This window comes from Mustela putorius, unplaced genomic scaffold (assembly GCF_011764305.1).
Source record: "Mustela putorius furo isolate JIRA1106 unplaced genomic scaffold, ASM1176430v1.1 tig00003836_pilon_pilon_pilon, whole genome shotgun sequence".
Classification (NCBI taxonomy): domain Eukaryota; kingdom Metazoa; phylum Chordata; class Mammalia; order Carnivora; family Mustelidae; genus Mustela; species Mustela putorius.
This window is the reverse complement of record NW_025421989.1, coordinates 29,725,319-29,743,433: the sequence shown is the minus strand read 5'-3', so window position 1 is coordinate 29,743,433 and position 18,115 is coordinate 29,725,319. Positions and strand designations below refer to the sequence as shown.

The following is an 18,115-nucleotide window of genomic DNA, read 5'->3' as shown; positions in this document are numbered from 1 at the left end:
TTAACAATTACCCTTTAAAACTTTGAGACAGACAGTTAGCCATCAGTTTAGTCATTTCTTTCTTAACAGATTTTAACAAATAACACGAGCTTATTTGACCTTCAGTAAACTTTGAAGTTTCACATCTACTGCTAACTTAAAAGACACGTCTTATCTTAATTAAACCAACAAACTTAACTTAGTTCCAATACTGATTTACATTCCACCTGGGCCCACTCCACTTTGAATGTTTACCTGAGACACAGAATGGAAGATCTGCAGTGGTGGGTGGTAGGGCCAGGGGATGCTCTTGCTCCTTGACAGTGGAGAGAGGAGCCATGGTGCAGGAAGCACCAAGGATGGTCTAGAGGCCAGTTATGCAGGCCCCATGCACGTTGGTGCAGAAACAGGAGAAGGTGGAAACAGAGGAAACAAAGTGCTGCCAGGAGGCAGAGAAAGGATTCCCGGTTTTAGAGCTCATAAGCCCCAACAGAGGAGCAGATGCCATGCTTTCTCACCAGCAAGGGGGGAGGGGTTAAGCAGTCCACGTCGGGCCAGAGAAGACAGGGAAACTTCCCTGAAACAGAGTTTCGGCAGCTGCTTGGAAATATTCCTTACGGTCTCTGTCTCGAGTTAGACTAACCCCAGATGGATCAGTTATAGCCATTAACACAGGAAGTGAGTGAGGGAGAAACCCCCACATCTATTAGGAGAAACAGAGAGAAATAAGGTCAGAGTCCCCTTTGCTAAGGATGGCGCAGCAACCTGGGTTTATCTGAAGTCCTACTAACAATTATCGTGCAGTAATTAGCTGACTCATTTGGGCAAACACATTCTGCAAAAGCCTTTTTGTCTGGGATCCTGGTGTAGAGCAATGAAGGCCTAGGTATGATCAGTGAAGGTATCCTAGGTCCATTTACCCTGTTTCCTGCAGAGGAGATCTAACTGATAGATCCCACTGAGGCCATGCAGTACTACAGGAGCTCAGTCCTTTCCTAAATTTTGCAATCCAGATTATTTCTGGTGGGTTAAAGGGCACCCCAAGATAGAGTCCTTGGGAACTGAAGAAGCCTACTGAGGCCATGCTCCCAGAAACATAAAGAAGGTCCATCACCAAATCCCCCCTCGACTCCTGGGTGGCGTCCCACGCAGGGTATGTCAGAGGTTCCCGTGTGTCAAAAGCGACCAGAGGCGTCCCTCAAAATATCGCTATTGATCACCATCCTGCCTTCCCTGGGAAGGCATTTCTGCCATAAAAGGCCCTGGAGGGGTGCCAGCGTCCCTCTTCCTTATCGCACCCTAGGCTGCCGATGGGTGCCTGGTGAATGGACCAAAACACTGTGCCATGCCATGCCATCTTCTGTCCTAAAGACTGCATACTGTTTTGCTATTTTAACCCATGGAAATACTAGAAAAGTTTGGCAAGGGGAAATTACCCAATTTCATAGCTTTAAGTAGTCTGTAGAAGACACTAACAAGAAACAGTAAAGACTGAAATCCATCATGGTCTATGCGACATTCCAACACATATGGTCCTTATACCCAACTTCCCCAGGAAACGGTCCCCGGTTGCATTTTAATTCAGTCGGGTACTGGTTTCGGCCGGCTCCCAGTGGAGGTCTCTCAGGCAGAAGTGGCTAGACCAGGAATGTGGACGGGATCACATTAGACCAATCACGAGGAAACCTCACACGGGAGTCTTAAAATTGGCAGCTGTCCTAGTGACTTAGGTGGCTGTCCCGAGCCCAAGAGAGACAACTTGTATAAGAACAGGAATAAAGAGAGGCCATCAAGTTTCTGGGTCTTACTGCCATTCCAGCCAGGGTACTAACTTACAGCCAAAAGGCAGACACTCTCCTCCCCGTAGAGTAGCCACGGGCTAGAGGATTATAGCCTGAGCAATTGACATGCAAGTGTTCCAATAAGACCATACTCCTTGAAAAGCCCTGAAATGAGAGTAAAGGAAAAGGAGAGAAAGTACTCACCAATTTTGCACCGAAGCTCAGAGTCCAAATGTAAAAACTCACAGCCCCACGTTGGGCGCCATATGATGAAGTTCTAGAACCTAGGTGAGGTTCGGTGGGCTGAGGTCCAGAGCTGATGACCAAGAAAGAATTCTTGAGACATCTTTGGTGCAAAATGGTGGTTTATTAAAGAACGGGGACAGGACCCATGGGCAGGAAGAGCTGCTGCCCTGGGTTGTGAGGGATGGGAGGTTATGTACCCTGAGGTTGGGGGAAGGTGAGGGAAAGGGAGGTTTCAATGGAGTTTTCATATGCTAAAGAGGGCCTACAAAGTGCCAGAAGACCAATGTTGTCTTTTAGCAAGCCATTAACATCAAGATAGTTGGGAGATTCCAGTCTTGCAGGATTGTGATCTCTGCAAGTTAACTATTTGTTTCTCGTTTATGGCAGTCAGGGATGCCTGAGGAGTACTACACATATTACTGAGGGGAGCGGGTGGAGAGGGGGTGCAAGGTGCCAGCTTTTGCTTTGTCCTCAGCTAGCCTCCTGCTCCCTCATCAGAATCATGAATAACAAGACTATCAGACCGTACATATATTGTAATCTACCAGAGTCGCCTGTTCTTTTAATGGGGAATGAGGAAAGGGTAATGCTGAGGTGAGGTGTCTGATACAGACGTATAGTAGTATATATGTTATTATTTATTTTACTGGTGATTCCATGTACTTTTTTGATTTGAGGATTTATTTCTAACTGCCTCTCTGAAAAGTCCTCATCAAGTATTTTTTCAATAATTACTATATTCGTTCTAGTCTCCCCTTCTATAAATACTATTGGATGAATGTGGGTTTTCCATTTTATTTTTTATTCCTCTATTATTCACATTTTCATTTAGTCTCATAATTTTCTCTGATTTATTTTCAGTTTATGAAGTTCAACTTCAGTTTTATCTGTTATTTAACTTATTTGGGGTGCCTGGGTGGCTCAGTTGGTTAAGCATCTGCCTTGGGCTCAGGTCATGATCCCAGAGATGCAGCCCTGTGGCAGGATCCCTGCTCAGCAGGGAGTCTGCTTCTCCCTCATCTGCTCCCCCTGCTTGTGCTCCTCTCTGTTGAATATATAAACAAATAAATAAATAAAATCTTTATTTAAAAAAAAACTTCTATGAAGTTTTGAATACCAATAAACACATTTTTATGCCTTTCTTTTTTACTACTTAACATGGTTATGTGGTTTTTGTTCTTTATTCTATTGATATGTTATATTGATTGGTTGTTGTATGTTGAACCATCCTTGGATTTTACGAATAAATCCCATTTGGTCATGGTATATAATCCTTTTGATGTGGATGAAGTTTTAGAATATAAGGAGCTCCAGTGGGGTAGAGTCCAGAGCTGATGACCAAGAAAGAATTCTTGAGACATCTTTGGTGCAAAGTGGTGGTTTATTGGGGCACCTGAGTGGCTCAGTGGTTTAATGCCTCTGCCTTCGGCTCAGGTCATGATCCCAGGGTCCTGGGATCAAGCCCCACATTGGGCTCTCTGCTCCATGGGGAGCCTGCTTCCTCCTCTCTGCCTGCCTCTCTGCCTACTTGTAATCTCTGTCTGTCAAATAAATAAATAAAATCTTTAAAAAAATGGTTTATTAAAGCACTGGGACAGGACCCCTGGGCTGAAAGAGCTGTTGCACTGGGGTTGATTATATACTATGGAGTTAAGGGGGAGGTAAGGAAAAAGGGAGGTTTCAAAAGAACTTTCATATGACCTATGGGATACCTAAGGCCTTGCCATTGTCAAGTTAAAGTTGTTTATCCTTTTAGTAAGGCATTAGCAGTAAGAGTTGGGAGCTTCCTGGAGGAGTATCACATTCCTCCTATCACAAGTCCTTGCCAATGAGCTTTAGGTTTAGAAGAAATTTAACTTTTATTTACATTTCCCTCTGTCTCAGCCTCCCTCAATTTTATCAAGGGAAAAATGATGATAGGGCTTCAGGAACTGAGTTACAGGTCTTTGGAAGTTAGGCTGTTGATAAGAAAGCTTCTTCCTAAGGAAAAAAAAGAAAGAAAGAAAGATAGAAAGCAAGCTTCTTCCTTGTAAATCACTAGGACATTTGTAAATTGAGGGAGAATCAGGTCTTGCAGGATTGTGATCTCTACAAGTTAACTATTTGTTTTTCCTTTAGGGCAGCCAGAAATGCCTGAGGAATATTACATATATCCCATGGGGGAGGTGTGTGTGAGAGGGGGCTGGGGGTGAGGGAGGGTGGCAGGAAGTTGTTGTGGTGGTGATTGTGGGGTGTCAGCTTCTGTTTTGTCCTCAGCTTGCCTTGTTATTCATTAGCTATTCTAATCAAGGAAAAAGGAAAAAAAAATAAAATGGAGGAAAAGACAGAAAATTAAAAAAAATACAAAGGAAAATATATTAATTTTAGGATGATTTGTTAGACATAAAGATGCCATAAAAATCTAAAACTTTAGATGAAATGGATTACTTTCTAGTAAAATATATAATACCAGAGTTGACTCAAGGAGAATGTGAAAAACAAAAGAGAGCCATATCTGCTAGAGGACATTTGTTGCTACTTCTGGTAAATTGCCCACATTTTCATCTAATTGGCTTGGAGAATCTACCTCCATATTGTAGTATTGAACATGTGGCCAAGGCTTGGATGCCAAGGATCACCTGGACTTGATGTTTGAACAGGAATCCCAATCTGAGTCAATCTTATATATAAAGATTCTTTGTTTAGAATAAGTAAATTTGTAATATATAAAAATGGAGTTGTACTTGGTCATCTTTCTTTGCCACCCTTTGGGAAAAGCTTTCTCAAAAACAAAAATTAAACAAAACAAAAAACACATTAGTATCTGACTTTGTTAATACAAGAATTAAAATTGTAGGCCAAGCCCAATGTCTTAAAAAATGAGTCCAAACAGGGTTTATTCTGTTCATTCAGTGGCAGTAAAATACTACTAGTAATTTAGTCAGCTTATTATATTCTGAAAAGTCATTTTGCAAAATTCAACGTCAATTCTAAGTTTTAAATGGAAGTGATTAGCATTTTCTTTTTTAACATGATGGAGAGTATCTTCTTGAAAAAATAGGGATATCAGTGAACTTCCTATTTAACTATAATCATTCAGGGGGTGCTAGATATAAGTCTCAATACTGTATAAGTTTTATGTAAAAATGTATATATTTTAGGAGGATTAAAGAGTTTTTTATTTTTATTCTTACTATGTATTCATTTGGAGGATTAAAGAGTTAAATGAATACATAGTAAGAATAAAAATAAACATGAATATTGGTCTCATTTTAAGATGACGAATTACCTTTTATATGTGAGAAACAGAAGAAAAAGTGAAAAAAATGACAGGTTTCATATTATGTTGTATTACTTGGAACTTTGACAAAATCATTAACTTAGAAAGGCAGGTAACAAACTGCAATATATGAGCAAACTCTATGATAAAATGGTTAACTATATATATATATATATATGCACACATATATGTATGTGTATATATATATTATAAGTATATATTTTATATAATATATATTTAAAATTGATATACTCTCATATAAAATATTAAAAAAATTTACATCACTTAATAAGATGATAAATATAACCAGACAATTTACCAATTCCAATGTGATATGACAAATAAATTTAGCCTCATTAGTAATATATTTTATATAATATATATTTAAAATTGATATACTCTCATATAAAATATTAAAAAAATTTACGTCACTTAATAAGATGATAAATATAACCAGACAATTTACCAATTCCAATGTGATATGACAAATAAATTTAGCCTCATTAGTAATCAGATAATTTAACATTAAAGCAATGAACATTTTTGCCTATCATTTGACAAAGGATTGTTTCCATCTCTCTCTCTCTCTCTCTATTTTCTGGACAAAGAATTGTTTTCCCTTTTGTAGTAAGAAAAGACAATGTTGGTAATAATACACTACTTGGTAAGTCTGGCAAATTGTTGGGGAGAATGGAAATGGCTACAAGTTTTTTTTTTTTTCTTTAAAGATTTTATTTATTTCTTTGACAGACAGAGATCACAAGTAGGCAGAGAGGCAGGCAGAGAGAGAGAGGGGGAAAACAGGCACCCTGCCGAGCAGAGAGCCCAATCCCAGGACCTTGAGATCATGACCCAAGCTGAAGGCAGAGGCTCAAACCACTGAGCCACCCAGGTGCCCCTGGCTACAAGTTTTTGATGTTTTGGCATTATAGAGCAGTGACCTTAAAATTGTTTATCCCCTCTGACCTGATAATTTTTACATCTATACATTTTTTAAGGTAAATATACAGATATGCCTATAAGAATTTTTTGATGTTGCTTAAGATAACAAAAATATGTAAACATTTCAGATGTTCAACACTTTTTTAAAAGACTTTGACAGAGAGAAAGAGAGAGAGAACACAAGCAGGGGCAGTGGCAGGCAGAGGGAGAAGCAGGCTCACCTCTGAGCAAGGAGCCCAGAGTGGGGCTTGATCCCAGGACCCTGGGATCATAACCTGAGCTAAAGGCAAACACTTAAGTGACTGAGCCACCCAGGTGCTACATTCAACACTTTTCTAATTTCTAATAAGTTATATTCATTAGCCGTATGTTAGAGTACTAGGTTTTTTATCTAATATCATGTTTTTAAATAGAATATTTTAGTTTTTAGAAATGTATATTTAAGTTAGAAAAAGCTCTTCAAATGGACTCTTGGCATTCCTTTCTAGAAATTTTCTATTTTCTTGACTTGTGTTGAAAGACCCGCGGATCTGCCCCCTTGCCTATGTGACCATGCCTCGGCTATTAGGAGAAGGTCTCTTGTTCAAACAGGAGACAAGTGTCATGCCCTAAAAGCCAAGCAGTTACAGAAAGGCAAAAGAGCAGTTACATTGAATTCAACCCTGGGGGAAGGGTCTTTTCACTGCAAGGGGAGGAGGGGGACTCTTACACAACAAAAGAGCAGTTAATTAGTTAACGACGGGGGGGGGGGGGGGTGTCTTTCAGTGTCACATTTTAGTTTTATGATTAATTTTTACCTCTTTTTTCTGTGTTGACTATCTTTGTTACCTCCTTTGTGTCTATCTATAATTGTTCCTTTTCCAAGGGATTCCAAGGATCATTTAGTAATAATGATTACTAAACATACTTTTACAGGCAATATCTTATACTTCTTTGACTTCACTTAGCATCTTTGTTTTAATTTTAGAAGCTTACTTGATATCCATAGTAGCCAGATAAACATTGCCACTAAAATATGCCTCTGACATCTCAAATCTCAGAGATCCTGGCTGAATTGTTTTCTATTGCTCTACCATGACAAACCAGTTATAATACATTTTTTATATAAGTCCACTCAGTTACATAATGAGAAATTTGAGGTCATCTCTAAATTATCCAAGCTGCCACCAAATATCACTCTGCTTCTTTAATATTATGTACTTGAATCATGTATTTCCACATCTCATTTGCCACACCATTATTTCAGGACTTTATACTTTTTTCATCCAATTAATGCCATAACTCTATAAGTGGGACAATCTGACTTTTCCACAATCTGTTCTGCATTTCCCTGCTGGCATGACTGTTCTAGAAATTGAATAATTTTTTTCCTCTTACTAAAATCACATCAACTGTGCACTGCTTAGAGGATCTAGTTCAAGTCTTCAGCATGATATACTGAAGTCATTTGTTACCTCTTTGGCCTCACCACTTCATATTTTGCTAATATGTTTAGACCTTTTCCTCTTCTACCCCAGAGTATGATGAGTACTGATCCCTGAATTTTCAGTGTTCTGTTATGCATTTCTACTCTTGCATGTAGTGTTCATTTTGCTTAGAATAAAATTAATGACCTCATTTCATTGGTCAATTACTACTAGTACTGCTAGGTACAACTCAGATATCACCTAACTTTGGGAGTTTTGACTTATTAATGTAGATTGTTCCTTCTAGGCCATTCAATTTTGCCTTATATCCAGAAGATATTAGGGCATTCAGCTCTAAGAGTATCCATCGCACACAGTGTCAGCATATGTTTATCTGCTTTCTTTAAAATTCAATACATTTCTTAATGATAAGTGTTATATTTCTTAACTACAATCCTAACATCCAGCATTAGGCCTGGCACATTCTGGATAAGTATGTATGTGTTGAATGCATGAATTAATGATCTGGAAAAGGTTTGGCAGATATTATAACAGGCAAGAAATATTACACAAATATGTTAACTAAGTGAAAGAAGTCTAGGCTGAAATAAATCAAATCCAGGGTGCTGGGTAGCACTATCAAAATAAGTTTTCTCTGGAGAATAAAGGGTGAAAAATAAGCCTGGGATGCTAACATTAGCCCAAAATTCTGAAACTGAACCAAGAACTCTTTTTGGTAAAATTTTTGTTTGTTTGACATGTTTTAATTGAGTATATGCTACACACACACACACACACACATACACACACATGCTGATGCCATAACTATGCTAGTTTTTAGAAATGTAGCAATAATAAAAAGAAAGCTCTTACGGGGAGCTTCTGCTTTGGAGTGGGAGTGGGGAAGAACACAGGTACAAGATAAATAAAAAATATGTTTTAGAGATAAGTGTCATAGCAACAACAAAAAATACACTTTGAGGATAAATGCAGGGCAGAGGTGGTGGATAATTGTGTTGTGATCAGTGATGTCAGAATGGATAACCCAGAACCCATAGTTGGCTGATAATTAGTGTCTGTCCTGTATGAATGACGGATTCTCATCTTTCAAAACAGGAATTTCCTGAAAATGCTTTTCCAAGCCCCCACATTATTGTGGCGATGTTAAAGATCCAGGTTTCATAACTAAAAATGGAGAGTTTCAACTGTCATGTAAAAGGAGAGTCTCTTATTATTTCACAGTGAAAAAGCCCAAGTTAGGATGGGAAAGAACTTTCAAATCTTAAAGTTACAAAAAATACAGTTCAGATTTCCATTCAAAATTCTCATACCAGAACATTTCTTATAGAACAGATTATACATTTACCTCATGTAATGAAAAGATGTAAAATGTTTGGTTAACTGTTGTAAAGATACTGCAGATGAAGATACTGAGAGCTTAAAGCAAGGTGATGACAGAAATGTGTATTTCCAAAAAATTTCAGAAATATTATATATATTTCAGAAACATTATATTCCTTTGTGGAATTTTCAGTACATGCAGTGTTTTGATGTTTATATTGTTATATGCTCAAACTTGTTTGCACTTATGAAAGGATTTTTATTCTTCATGGAAGATTGAGAGCACAACTTGTTTTTATGGTTAACCAAAAAAGATACTTTATGTTACTATCAGAGACCTATCCATTGGCTATAAGTGCTTTTAAAAAGAATTTTATTATTCAGATAAAGTGTTCTTTTTTTAAGTAGGCCAGAATAAACAGACAAATAAATAACTAGGAATAAAATAAAGGAGAAAATTGTTAAGAAGGAAGTATTTATGTTCACACTCATGAGTATAACTGATGCTATGGATTTAAATGATAAATTATAATGTAAAAAACAGATCAAGTGGAGATTAGAAAATTCAGGTACAAGTCTTCCCAGCTTCTGATATTTGGTAGGGCAGATATAGATGAGAGTGATTTGGGAGCTCAATCTAATACTCAGCAATTGCTTTGAAACAAAAATAAGCTTTATAATTTGAAAGTCGATATTAAATTGTGCTTATGATAAAAGCAGCATACAGTAGTAGAGTGGGATCAGTTGATTTTAAGTAAAGTTAAACTGTTAAGATATTGGCAGTTTTTCAAAGAGGAAGGATATTGTCTTTTTGAAGCTTTGATAGCAAGGATTAGTTAGGGATTCCATTCTAGGCAAAAATGGTACCCAAAGGTCAAGTATTGTATTTTTTGCAGGATCAAGAATATAATAAATTTATAGTAGGCCTAGGAGTAAGACACTGAGCCATTTAGGGCTCATTATAATATTTTTCTGGGCATAGGATGAATCATAGATGAGAGGTTGATTAGTTTTCTATTCTGCATGGGAAACTGGCACAAGGGGCACCTGGGTGGCTCAGTGGGTTAAGCCTCTGCCTTCGGCTTGGGTCATGATCTTGGGGTCCTGGGATGGAGCCCCACATAGGGCTCTCTGCTCGGCAGGGAGCCTGCTTCCTCCTCTCTCTCTCTCAGCCTGCCTCTCTGCCTACTTGTGATCTCTGTCTGTCAAATAAATAAAATCTTTAGAAAAAAAATCTTAAAAAAATAAATAAAATCTTTAAAAAAAACTGGCACAAATGTAGGGACTTAAAGCAATATCCCTTTATTCACAGGTCTATAAGTCAGAACACTGGCATGAGGTGACTTGAGTTCTCTGTTAAAGGTCTTAAAGGCCTGAAATCAGTATTAAAAACATTTTCAGATAATTTGAACATCTAATTCATTTTGGGATTGGCATCATTCACCATTTCTCATTCAAGTTGTCATGTATCTGGTTCTTGGTATGAAAGGTGATATTTTATTGTCCCTTGAACACTTTGGCTATTATGTTAAGCTACTTTGGTTCCTGTTTAAACTTTGTTTTTGGTTTTGTTTAAATTTTATCTGGTATTTAGTTTAGATTTGGCGCACAGTGCCTCTTCTACTTTTGTGGACTATGGTTCCATGACACCTTTGTGTTAGAACCTTTGTGGTACTATTTTGTCTGATTTATCTTATACAGGTAGGGTTAGTACAGATCTGTGTTTGTGCTGCTTAAGCCGGCAGGAAAAGCTTCCCAGGCCAGGGCACCTGGTGCTTCTAGATGGGGGAAGGGTAGCTGTGTTGCACTTGGATAAAGAGCACTTCCTGGGCCAGGAACTTGTGTCAGGATCTCCCTTGTCTGTATGGGATGGTGATTATTTACAAAGTTGAGAGCTTTTTGTGGTGTTGGTAGGTATAGGCAAGTTGCCTGGTATCTCTGGGTATGGCAGAGGAGTCTCGGACCCAGCTAAAGAGAAGACCATTTTTAAAGGTGGGAGCTTTATACAGTGGGATCACTTTTGCTGGTACCCTTGATCACCAGTATGGTATGTCTGGGTGGGGAAAGGGGGCCTCAGGCCCAGTGGGGAAGGAAAGCACTTCTCCAGGTCACTTAATTGTCAACAGGGCTTCCAATTTTCTCTCTTTACAGCTTCTGCAGGGCTCACCTGGTGTTTTCAGTGGGACTTCCATTTGATCTGATGGAGGAAGAGCCTGTTAGAACTGCTTTCTGTTACTAAGTTGGGAGTTAGGAAGTGCTGAGCCTGGGTCACCTTTTTATTTGGAGGGATCATAAGATGTCCTGCCATGAGGTTGTTCATCCATTCCAAAGGTCCCTAGCCAATTCACTTTCCCCTTTAGAACTTTCAGAGTTCTCCTTTGGTTGTCTCATGTTATTTCTAGGATATATAGTTGTACTTATAGAGGGGGGAGCAGAGAGAGAGGAGTATAAACTATCTTATCTGGACTAGAAATCCTGTGACTTTTAAGGACTCACCTGATTAGGTCAGGCTCATTCTGGATAAGCTCCCAATCAACTGTACCATACATCATAATGTAGGAATGGGAATGGTAGTCTATCACATTCACAGGTGATACTCTAAAAGTCACTGGGGGCCATTTTAGAATTCTACCACAGAAAGCATTTGTGAATGTACTGAAGTATTGATTAGGTAGTTATCATCTGGAAGGTTGGAACACATTAGTGTAGCAAGAAGACAAGTACTGCTCTAATTATTCCTCTCTTTAAATGAAATAGATGTAGTATCAGAAATACTTAGTAATAATCAGAATATTCAAACAATTTTCAGAATTTAATGTGAATATCAGAGGTTCATTTAAGACTTTATTTCCAGCCATGCAAATATCTTCTGTGTGAAAAATATTCTAGCTCAAAGATGTACTAAAAGACTTCACTAGTATACCCTGTTTATATTTTATGTTTCTGTGTAATTACTGTAGCTGCCAGTAATTCACATAGAAAATGAAGGTCGGGGTGCCTGGGTGGCTAAGTTGGTTAAGCATCTGCCTCCTGCTAGATCATGATCTCAGGGTCCTGGGATTGAGCCCCACATTGGGAACCCCTGCTCAGAGGGAGTCTGATTCTTCCTCTCCCCTTCCCCATGCTCGTTTTCTCTGTCTCAAATAAAATAAATAAAATCTTAGAAATGTCAGTGATGATTCTGACTTTAAATTTTTAGAGAAAGTTTATACTTAACACTGACCATATTTATATAGGTTTCTCAGTGTATAAAGTTTATGACTGTTGCTTTTGTCAAAATACAGTTTACTCTCAACTAAACCAGGATTGAAAATTTTAAGCAAAATTTGCTGGTTTGGCCAATATACAAAAAACAAAAACAAAAACAAAAAATTAAAAACTCCAGTTTCCAGGCTGAATTAGGAGAAAAGTCCTTACTATGTTTGGATTGGAAGAGAAGCATGACCTAAAATTTGATTTTTTTAAAAAAGATTTTATTTATTTTTTGACAGAGAGAGTGAGAGAGCACAAGCAGGGAGAAGAACAGAGGGAGAGGGAGAAGCAGGCTTCCTGCTGAGCAGGGAGCCTGACACAGGGCTAGATCCCAGAACCCTGGCATCATGACCTGAGTCGAAGGCAGATGCTTAACCTGAGCCACCCAGGTCCCCCTAAAATTTGATTTTAAAGTGTCATGGTTTGGGGTAATACTTTGATAGCGATGATTAGAATTGAATTAGTTAAGCATGCTTTTGAACTCCAGCTTTTCAGATTACAACTTGGGAGGCTTTGTACTTTGGATCATTCACATAAAGATTAAGATCTATAAACCATAATATACCTTATAAGAATAAAGCATATGTTTTTAAAAATTATATGAACTTAACTTATAAATAAAAAGAAATTCAGGTCACCTGGGTGACTCAGTCTGTTAAGTGTCGAACTCTTGGTTTCAGCTCAGGTCGGTGATCTCAGGGTCATGGGCTCAAGCCCTACATCCTGCTCTGTGCTCAGCAGAGTCTGTTTGATTTGAGTTTCTCTCCCTCTGCCTCTGTTCCCTGTGTCCCCCATCCTTCCACTCACACATACATCTAAAGAAAATTTAAAAAAAAAAACAAAAAAAACTGAGACTTGAATGTACTTATAAAGCAAAAATTGGAGAAGTACATATACCGGCTTTTTTCCTTAGTTGATTACAATCACAGCAAAGCAAAGTGTGACATGTTTAAGAGCAATGTCATTAAATTCTAAATTCTATGGTTTGTCATCTCATCACTTCTAAAGATAAAATGTACTTGTTCTCTTCTTCATGATACCAGTTCTGAGTAGATGAAAGGAAAATTAAAAGAAGATTGTTAAACAGCCGAGTTAAAGAACAGAATGGAGGACAAGGGGAAGAGGCAACTACTCCCTCTTTATACACCTTCAAGCCTAGAGTTGATAATACTGGCTTCTCACAGCTGCTAGCCTCAGGGAATTCATCATCTCTTTGTTTCCTTTCATTCTTTACACACTTTTAGTAAATAGTTTCTTCATTAAACTCTATTTCATCACCCTTTTCAAGTGTGCCATCAATTTTTGCCCAGGACCCTAAATGATATATTAGTGGTAGAAAATGGGAGAAACTTTAAGGTAGTGTTAAGGGTTGGGATAAACTGCTGGGAAGAGAGATAGGAAGACAAAGTTTTAAAAGCTTTTCTATGGCATTCTATGAATGTAATGACTTTTTTATGTGAGTGATTCTAATAAATTCTTAATGTTCCTGATTATTCTGGTTGTGTTCCTCTTTGTATGCACACTTAAGATGAGACATGGCTGTGAGATGTCTGGGATTTGCACGACTAGATAATTCTGTTAGTTTCCATCTGGATTGATTATCTATTAAGACATTTCTCCCATGGAATCAGAACATCCCACCCTAGTGTACCTGCTAAGTTTCTTTTGAAATTCAGTGATCCATTATAGTGGGAAATTTGTTTTTCCACTAAGATAGGACAGTACTGTTTGGTTTTTTATATATTTTCTTTTATTTTGGAACAGAAATTGAGGAAAGTTCAATCATTCCTTCAGGAAACAATGATTCAGTACAGATTGTTACATTGGGATTCAATTTTAGATCAGATTCAGATTCTTATATTTAACAGGACAATATCGCTGTCAGGTAAGACAGCATTTTTTTTTTTTTTAATTCTGGAAGAGAAATTGGGGAAAGTCCAAACATTCCTTCAGGAACCAGTGATTCAGTTCAGATTATTATATGGGGATTCAATTTAATTTTTAAATTTTTTTTCAGGATTCAATTTTAGATTAGATTCAGATTATTATATTTAAAAATCAGTCCAAAAGTTGTTTACAATCAGACAGGTGACTACTGTTTGTCTATCACTATAATTGTTTGTATAGCTGAGAATTCAGATCTCAATTAGAATTTTCTCTTTCACCAGACTCTACTGCTTTCCTACGACAAATAGGACAGGTAGAGTTCTCCAACAGCCAGCGATCGATACAGTGGATATGAAATTCATGGGAGCAAGGTAGGATGCGTAGTCTGTTGCCTTCTGTATACTCTGTGATGCAAATACTACAGGCTTTTAATGCACCACTTTTACCAAAAGATCTTACAGCCAAGTTGTCAATTTGTGCTTTGGTGAGTCCTGTAGTTCGGTCATGATAGTCTTCATTCAAGAGAAAAAAATGGTCCAGATTAAGGGAGGTCCAAGAGTTACTTTCATCAAATATTATTGGGCTCATAGGTCTACTTTCTTGCCTGGCTTCTGATGGTGAGCCTGATGATAAGCTTATTTCATTAGTGCCGTCAAACATCAGTGATCTAATTTCTGAATTTTCATCACTGGAGCTGGAACTGGAAATAGGACTAGAATTGAAACTAGTTATGTAGCTGGAATTTGAACTAGAAATCAATGGAAAACTTGAATGGAAATCAGAACTAGTAGTTGAATTGGAACCAGAACTAGTCCTATCACCAGAACCATCTCTTTCATTTGGTGACTCTGCCCTTTCCATGTTTTCACTTGGGGGTGAGATGCTATGCACTAAATCACTATCACTGTCCATAAGGTCAATTGAGCCACTGAATGTTGTCACTGTCTGCGTTAATGTGCTCTGAATTGTAGTAGATATTGTATCATTTAAATCAGTATTTAAAATTCTGTGGATGGGAATTCCGATGGTACTGAGATAAGCTGTTGCATCTGTCTGCTCAAAAGATGGAAACATATTCCAAAGTCCTCCTTGTTCACTTTCTAAAGTTGGTGTCTCACATGTTAACGGAGTTCTGCTAGCTATGCTATCACTATGAGAATATGCCCCAAGATGAACTTGTCCTACTTCAAGATTGAACAATATGGTTGAACTTATCTGCTCCACTTCCCAAGATTCACCATCACTGGTTGTATCTGGAGAACTTTCTTCTTGAACAGCATTCCTTGTTCCAGAAGTTGAAAAAAGACCACTATTTTGTGGCTCAGTTCCAGTTATTTGCTGTCCAGATGTTTCTTGGTGCTGAATTCTAGAATATAACTCATTCTCCTCTTCCAGAAGCTGCTCAAAAGTCTCAGGTGCTATACTCTGATGAAATCTTAGTAAAAGATCACTCCATGAATTTGGAGCTGAACTACTTTCAATTCTTGCTCTGGTTCTTCGATGCTCTGGGCTCCTACTTCTTGCTCTTCGCTGACCTCTAGTGACTGGTACTTCTATTAATGCTTCAGTTGTACTTTGTTCTGACATAGGTGGTCTTATAAATGTTGATTCAGACTGTGTATTTTCCGCTTGCCTTTGGATGTTTTCTATATTGTCTCCTCTGGGAAATCTTGTAGATGGTACATCTTTGTTCTCTGGATTTGGGCTCCCATTATTAACATTAAAATTCATTTCTAAACCAAATCTGGTATTATTGTTATTTGAATTAATCTGGCTCAGTTCTTCCCAAATTTGGTGTTCTGTTTGCCTACTTGTCACATTTTCAGTTTGTTGGAAAGAGTTAACCCAGTTTAATAGAGAGTCACCACTAGATGAATTATCAGAAGAATCTCCTCCACCTGTTAACAAAAAAAAGTGGTGGCAGAAAGGAACTACCAAAATTAGAAGCATCATAAAATAGGACTCTGAAACCTTGTTTCAAAAGCAAACAAAAAATTAGAACTTTAATACTCAGATGTTCTTAATATATTTCACATTTATAGAGTTAATATTTTGTAAACTATATTTTCTAGATTTACAAGTGAAGGCAGGACAGTTTGAGTTCCTTCTGAAAAGTTAGTTAATCCTAGGTAAATTTAGAGAATTTTTTTAAAGGAATCTGGAGTAAGTCTGTTTTCAATATTTCATCTTATGCATGGCCCTGTGTACCACCATGGGAGGAGAATCAAGAGACAACATTTTTTCACTCCACTGTCAAAACACTAATGCAATTAAAAAAGGTGAAGGTACCGCACTAGTATTTTAGTTCAATTTACATTATTGCCTAATTCTCATTAGCATACAACATTACTTCTTCTAGGCTCTTAAGTGTTTATGGTAATATATAAAGTTTTAAAAAAATATATAAGACCATTGTAACCATTGCTCAAATTTAAATAAAGTTTATAGGTTTTAAAGTTTTTGAATACTTCTTGATGTTACCAGATTTTAAGTTGACATGAAACTGAAGGTCAGCTCAAATGGAGAGACTGAACCTAGCATAGTATATATGAAGCCATATTTAAGAACTGAACTATTATATATCATCTTCTTTTGATCGTAAAGTTCTCAACCTTAGCACTGTTGACATTTTAGTGTTGGATGAGTCTTGGTTTTGGGGAGCTATCTTATACATTGTGAGGTGTTTGGCAGTATCCTTGGCTTCTGCCTGCTATTTGCCAGTAACACCCACTCATCAGTTTTGACAATCAAAATATCTCCAGACATTGTCAAATGTCCCTTGGGGGTTGGGAACAAAATTACTCCCAGTTAAATAGAGAATATAATATTTTTTGCTGGTGAGTAAGTCCATGTCTTTATAGAAAAAATAATTCAGGAAGTAGGAGGAACTTTTAGTTGAGGTGGAAAACCAAGAAAAATAATAAGCTATTTCACACTGTTTCCCAATTAAAGTAACGCAAATATGAATTGGGGGAAAAACATATCTCAACATTCTCCCCCCAAATCAGGTAAATATCAGTTCTTTTTAATGAGAAGTTACTTAGCACCAAATTAATGTGTGCCACTTTTGTTTTATCTTTGGCTGACTCTACTATGAAGTTCCTTACCCGTCCCATTCTATTCTCCCTAAAAGTGAAATATACCTGTATTTTTATCTGAATTTTGTGGTGGGTTGTCTTTAATTCGTTGAAGTCTCCTCTGCAATTCTTCTAATGTAGTTTCACCGGGAATGCCTAGTAAATCGTTATCCCTCATTAGCTTGTAATCTTCTTCACTCAGGTTATTTACAAATTGATAGAAATCTTCTTCCCGGACCAGTCGGTCCCTCTGACTTCTGCGTAGGGCTGCAGATTTGTCTTCATCGTCGAAACCTGAATTTTCCATCTTGATGAGCAAGTGGAAGATATCTGACTTTTACGCCATGCTGTTGAAAAACAATAACTGAGTTTTGATTTATATTCAAAATAAATCTATGAAATAGATTTATGAATAATCTATGAAATATACTAACTGAATTCTCTTTCTGCTCCGGTTGGAGTGTGGCAGGACCAGATGCGGTTGGATCTGCCTCCGCGTAGGTTTCTTCTGCCACCCTGACCGCAGGCTCTGTGGCTTCTGATGAGTCCTTAGTTGAGAACTGCCTTTATGTAGGAGCTTGCTAGACACCGTTGCCTAGGTATCCATTATCTTCCCCTTTGTTACCAACTAGGGACTATATTCAGGGTAGGTTTCATTTTCATTTAAACCAGCAAATACTACAGAAGCTTCCTGTGTGCCAAGCACTGTCCTTCACCTCTTTTTATCTGCATGAGCCTATTCCCCGGCTTTCAGGAGGCTTTTCCAGGCTCTGCTATACTCTTACTATTTGGATATTAAATTAAAGAACCCGAATGTAGTTACTTATACTACATATGACTGCCTTCTTCAAAATGTCACACCAAAGTCATTCTAGTCAAGTGTAACAATTCTCATTTTCAGGTGCCCAGGGAAGTCTCTCTTTTCTCCTCATGAATTCCTCAAAT

General features: G+C 37.7%; 1 protein-coding gene across 1 annotated transcript; it reads right to left on the bottom strand.

Annotated features, from left to right (window-relative positions):
- Window positions 1–13,887: 13,887 nt before the first annotated feature.
- LOC101688404 (E3 ubiquitin-protein ligase RLIM-like) lies at window positions 13,888–17,696 on the bottom strand. The gene is made up of 3 exons (XM_004761846.2): window positions 17,605–17,696; window positions 17,237–17,517; window positions 13,888–15,991 (listed from the first exon to the last, which is right to left on the bottom strand). The coding sequence occupies exons 2-3, from the start codon at window positions 17,475–17,477 to the stop codon at window positions 14,349–14,351; spliced, it is 1,884 nt and encodes a 627-aa protein (XP_004761903.1). The 5' UTR covers window positions 17,478–17,517; window positions 17,605–17,696; the 3' UTR covers window positions 13,888–14,348.
- Between the last annotated feature and the right edge of the window lie 419 nt (window positions 17,697–18,115).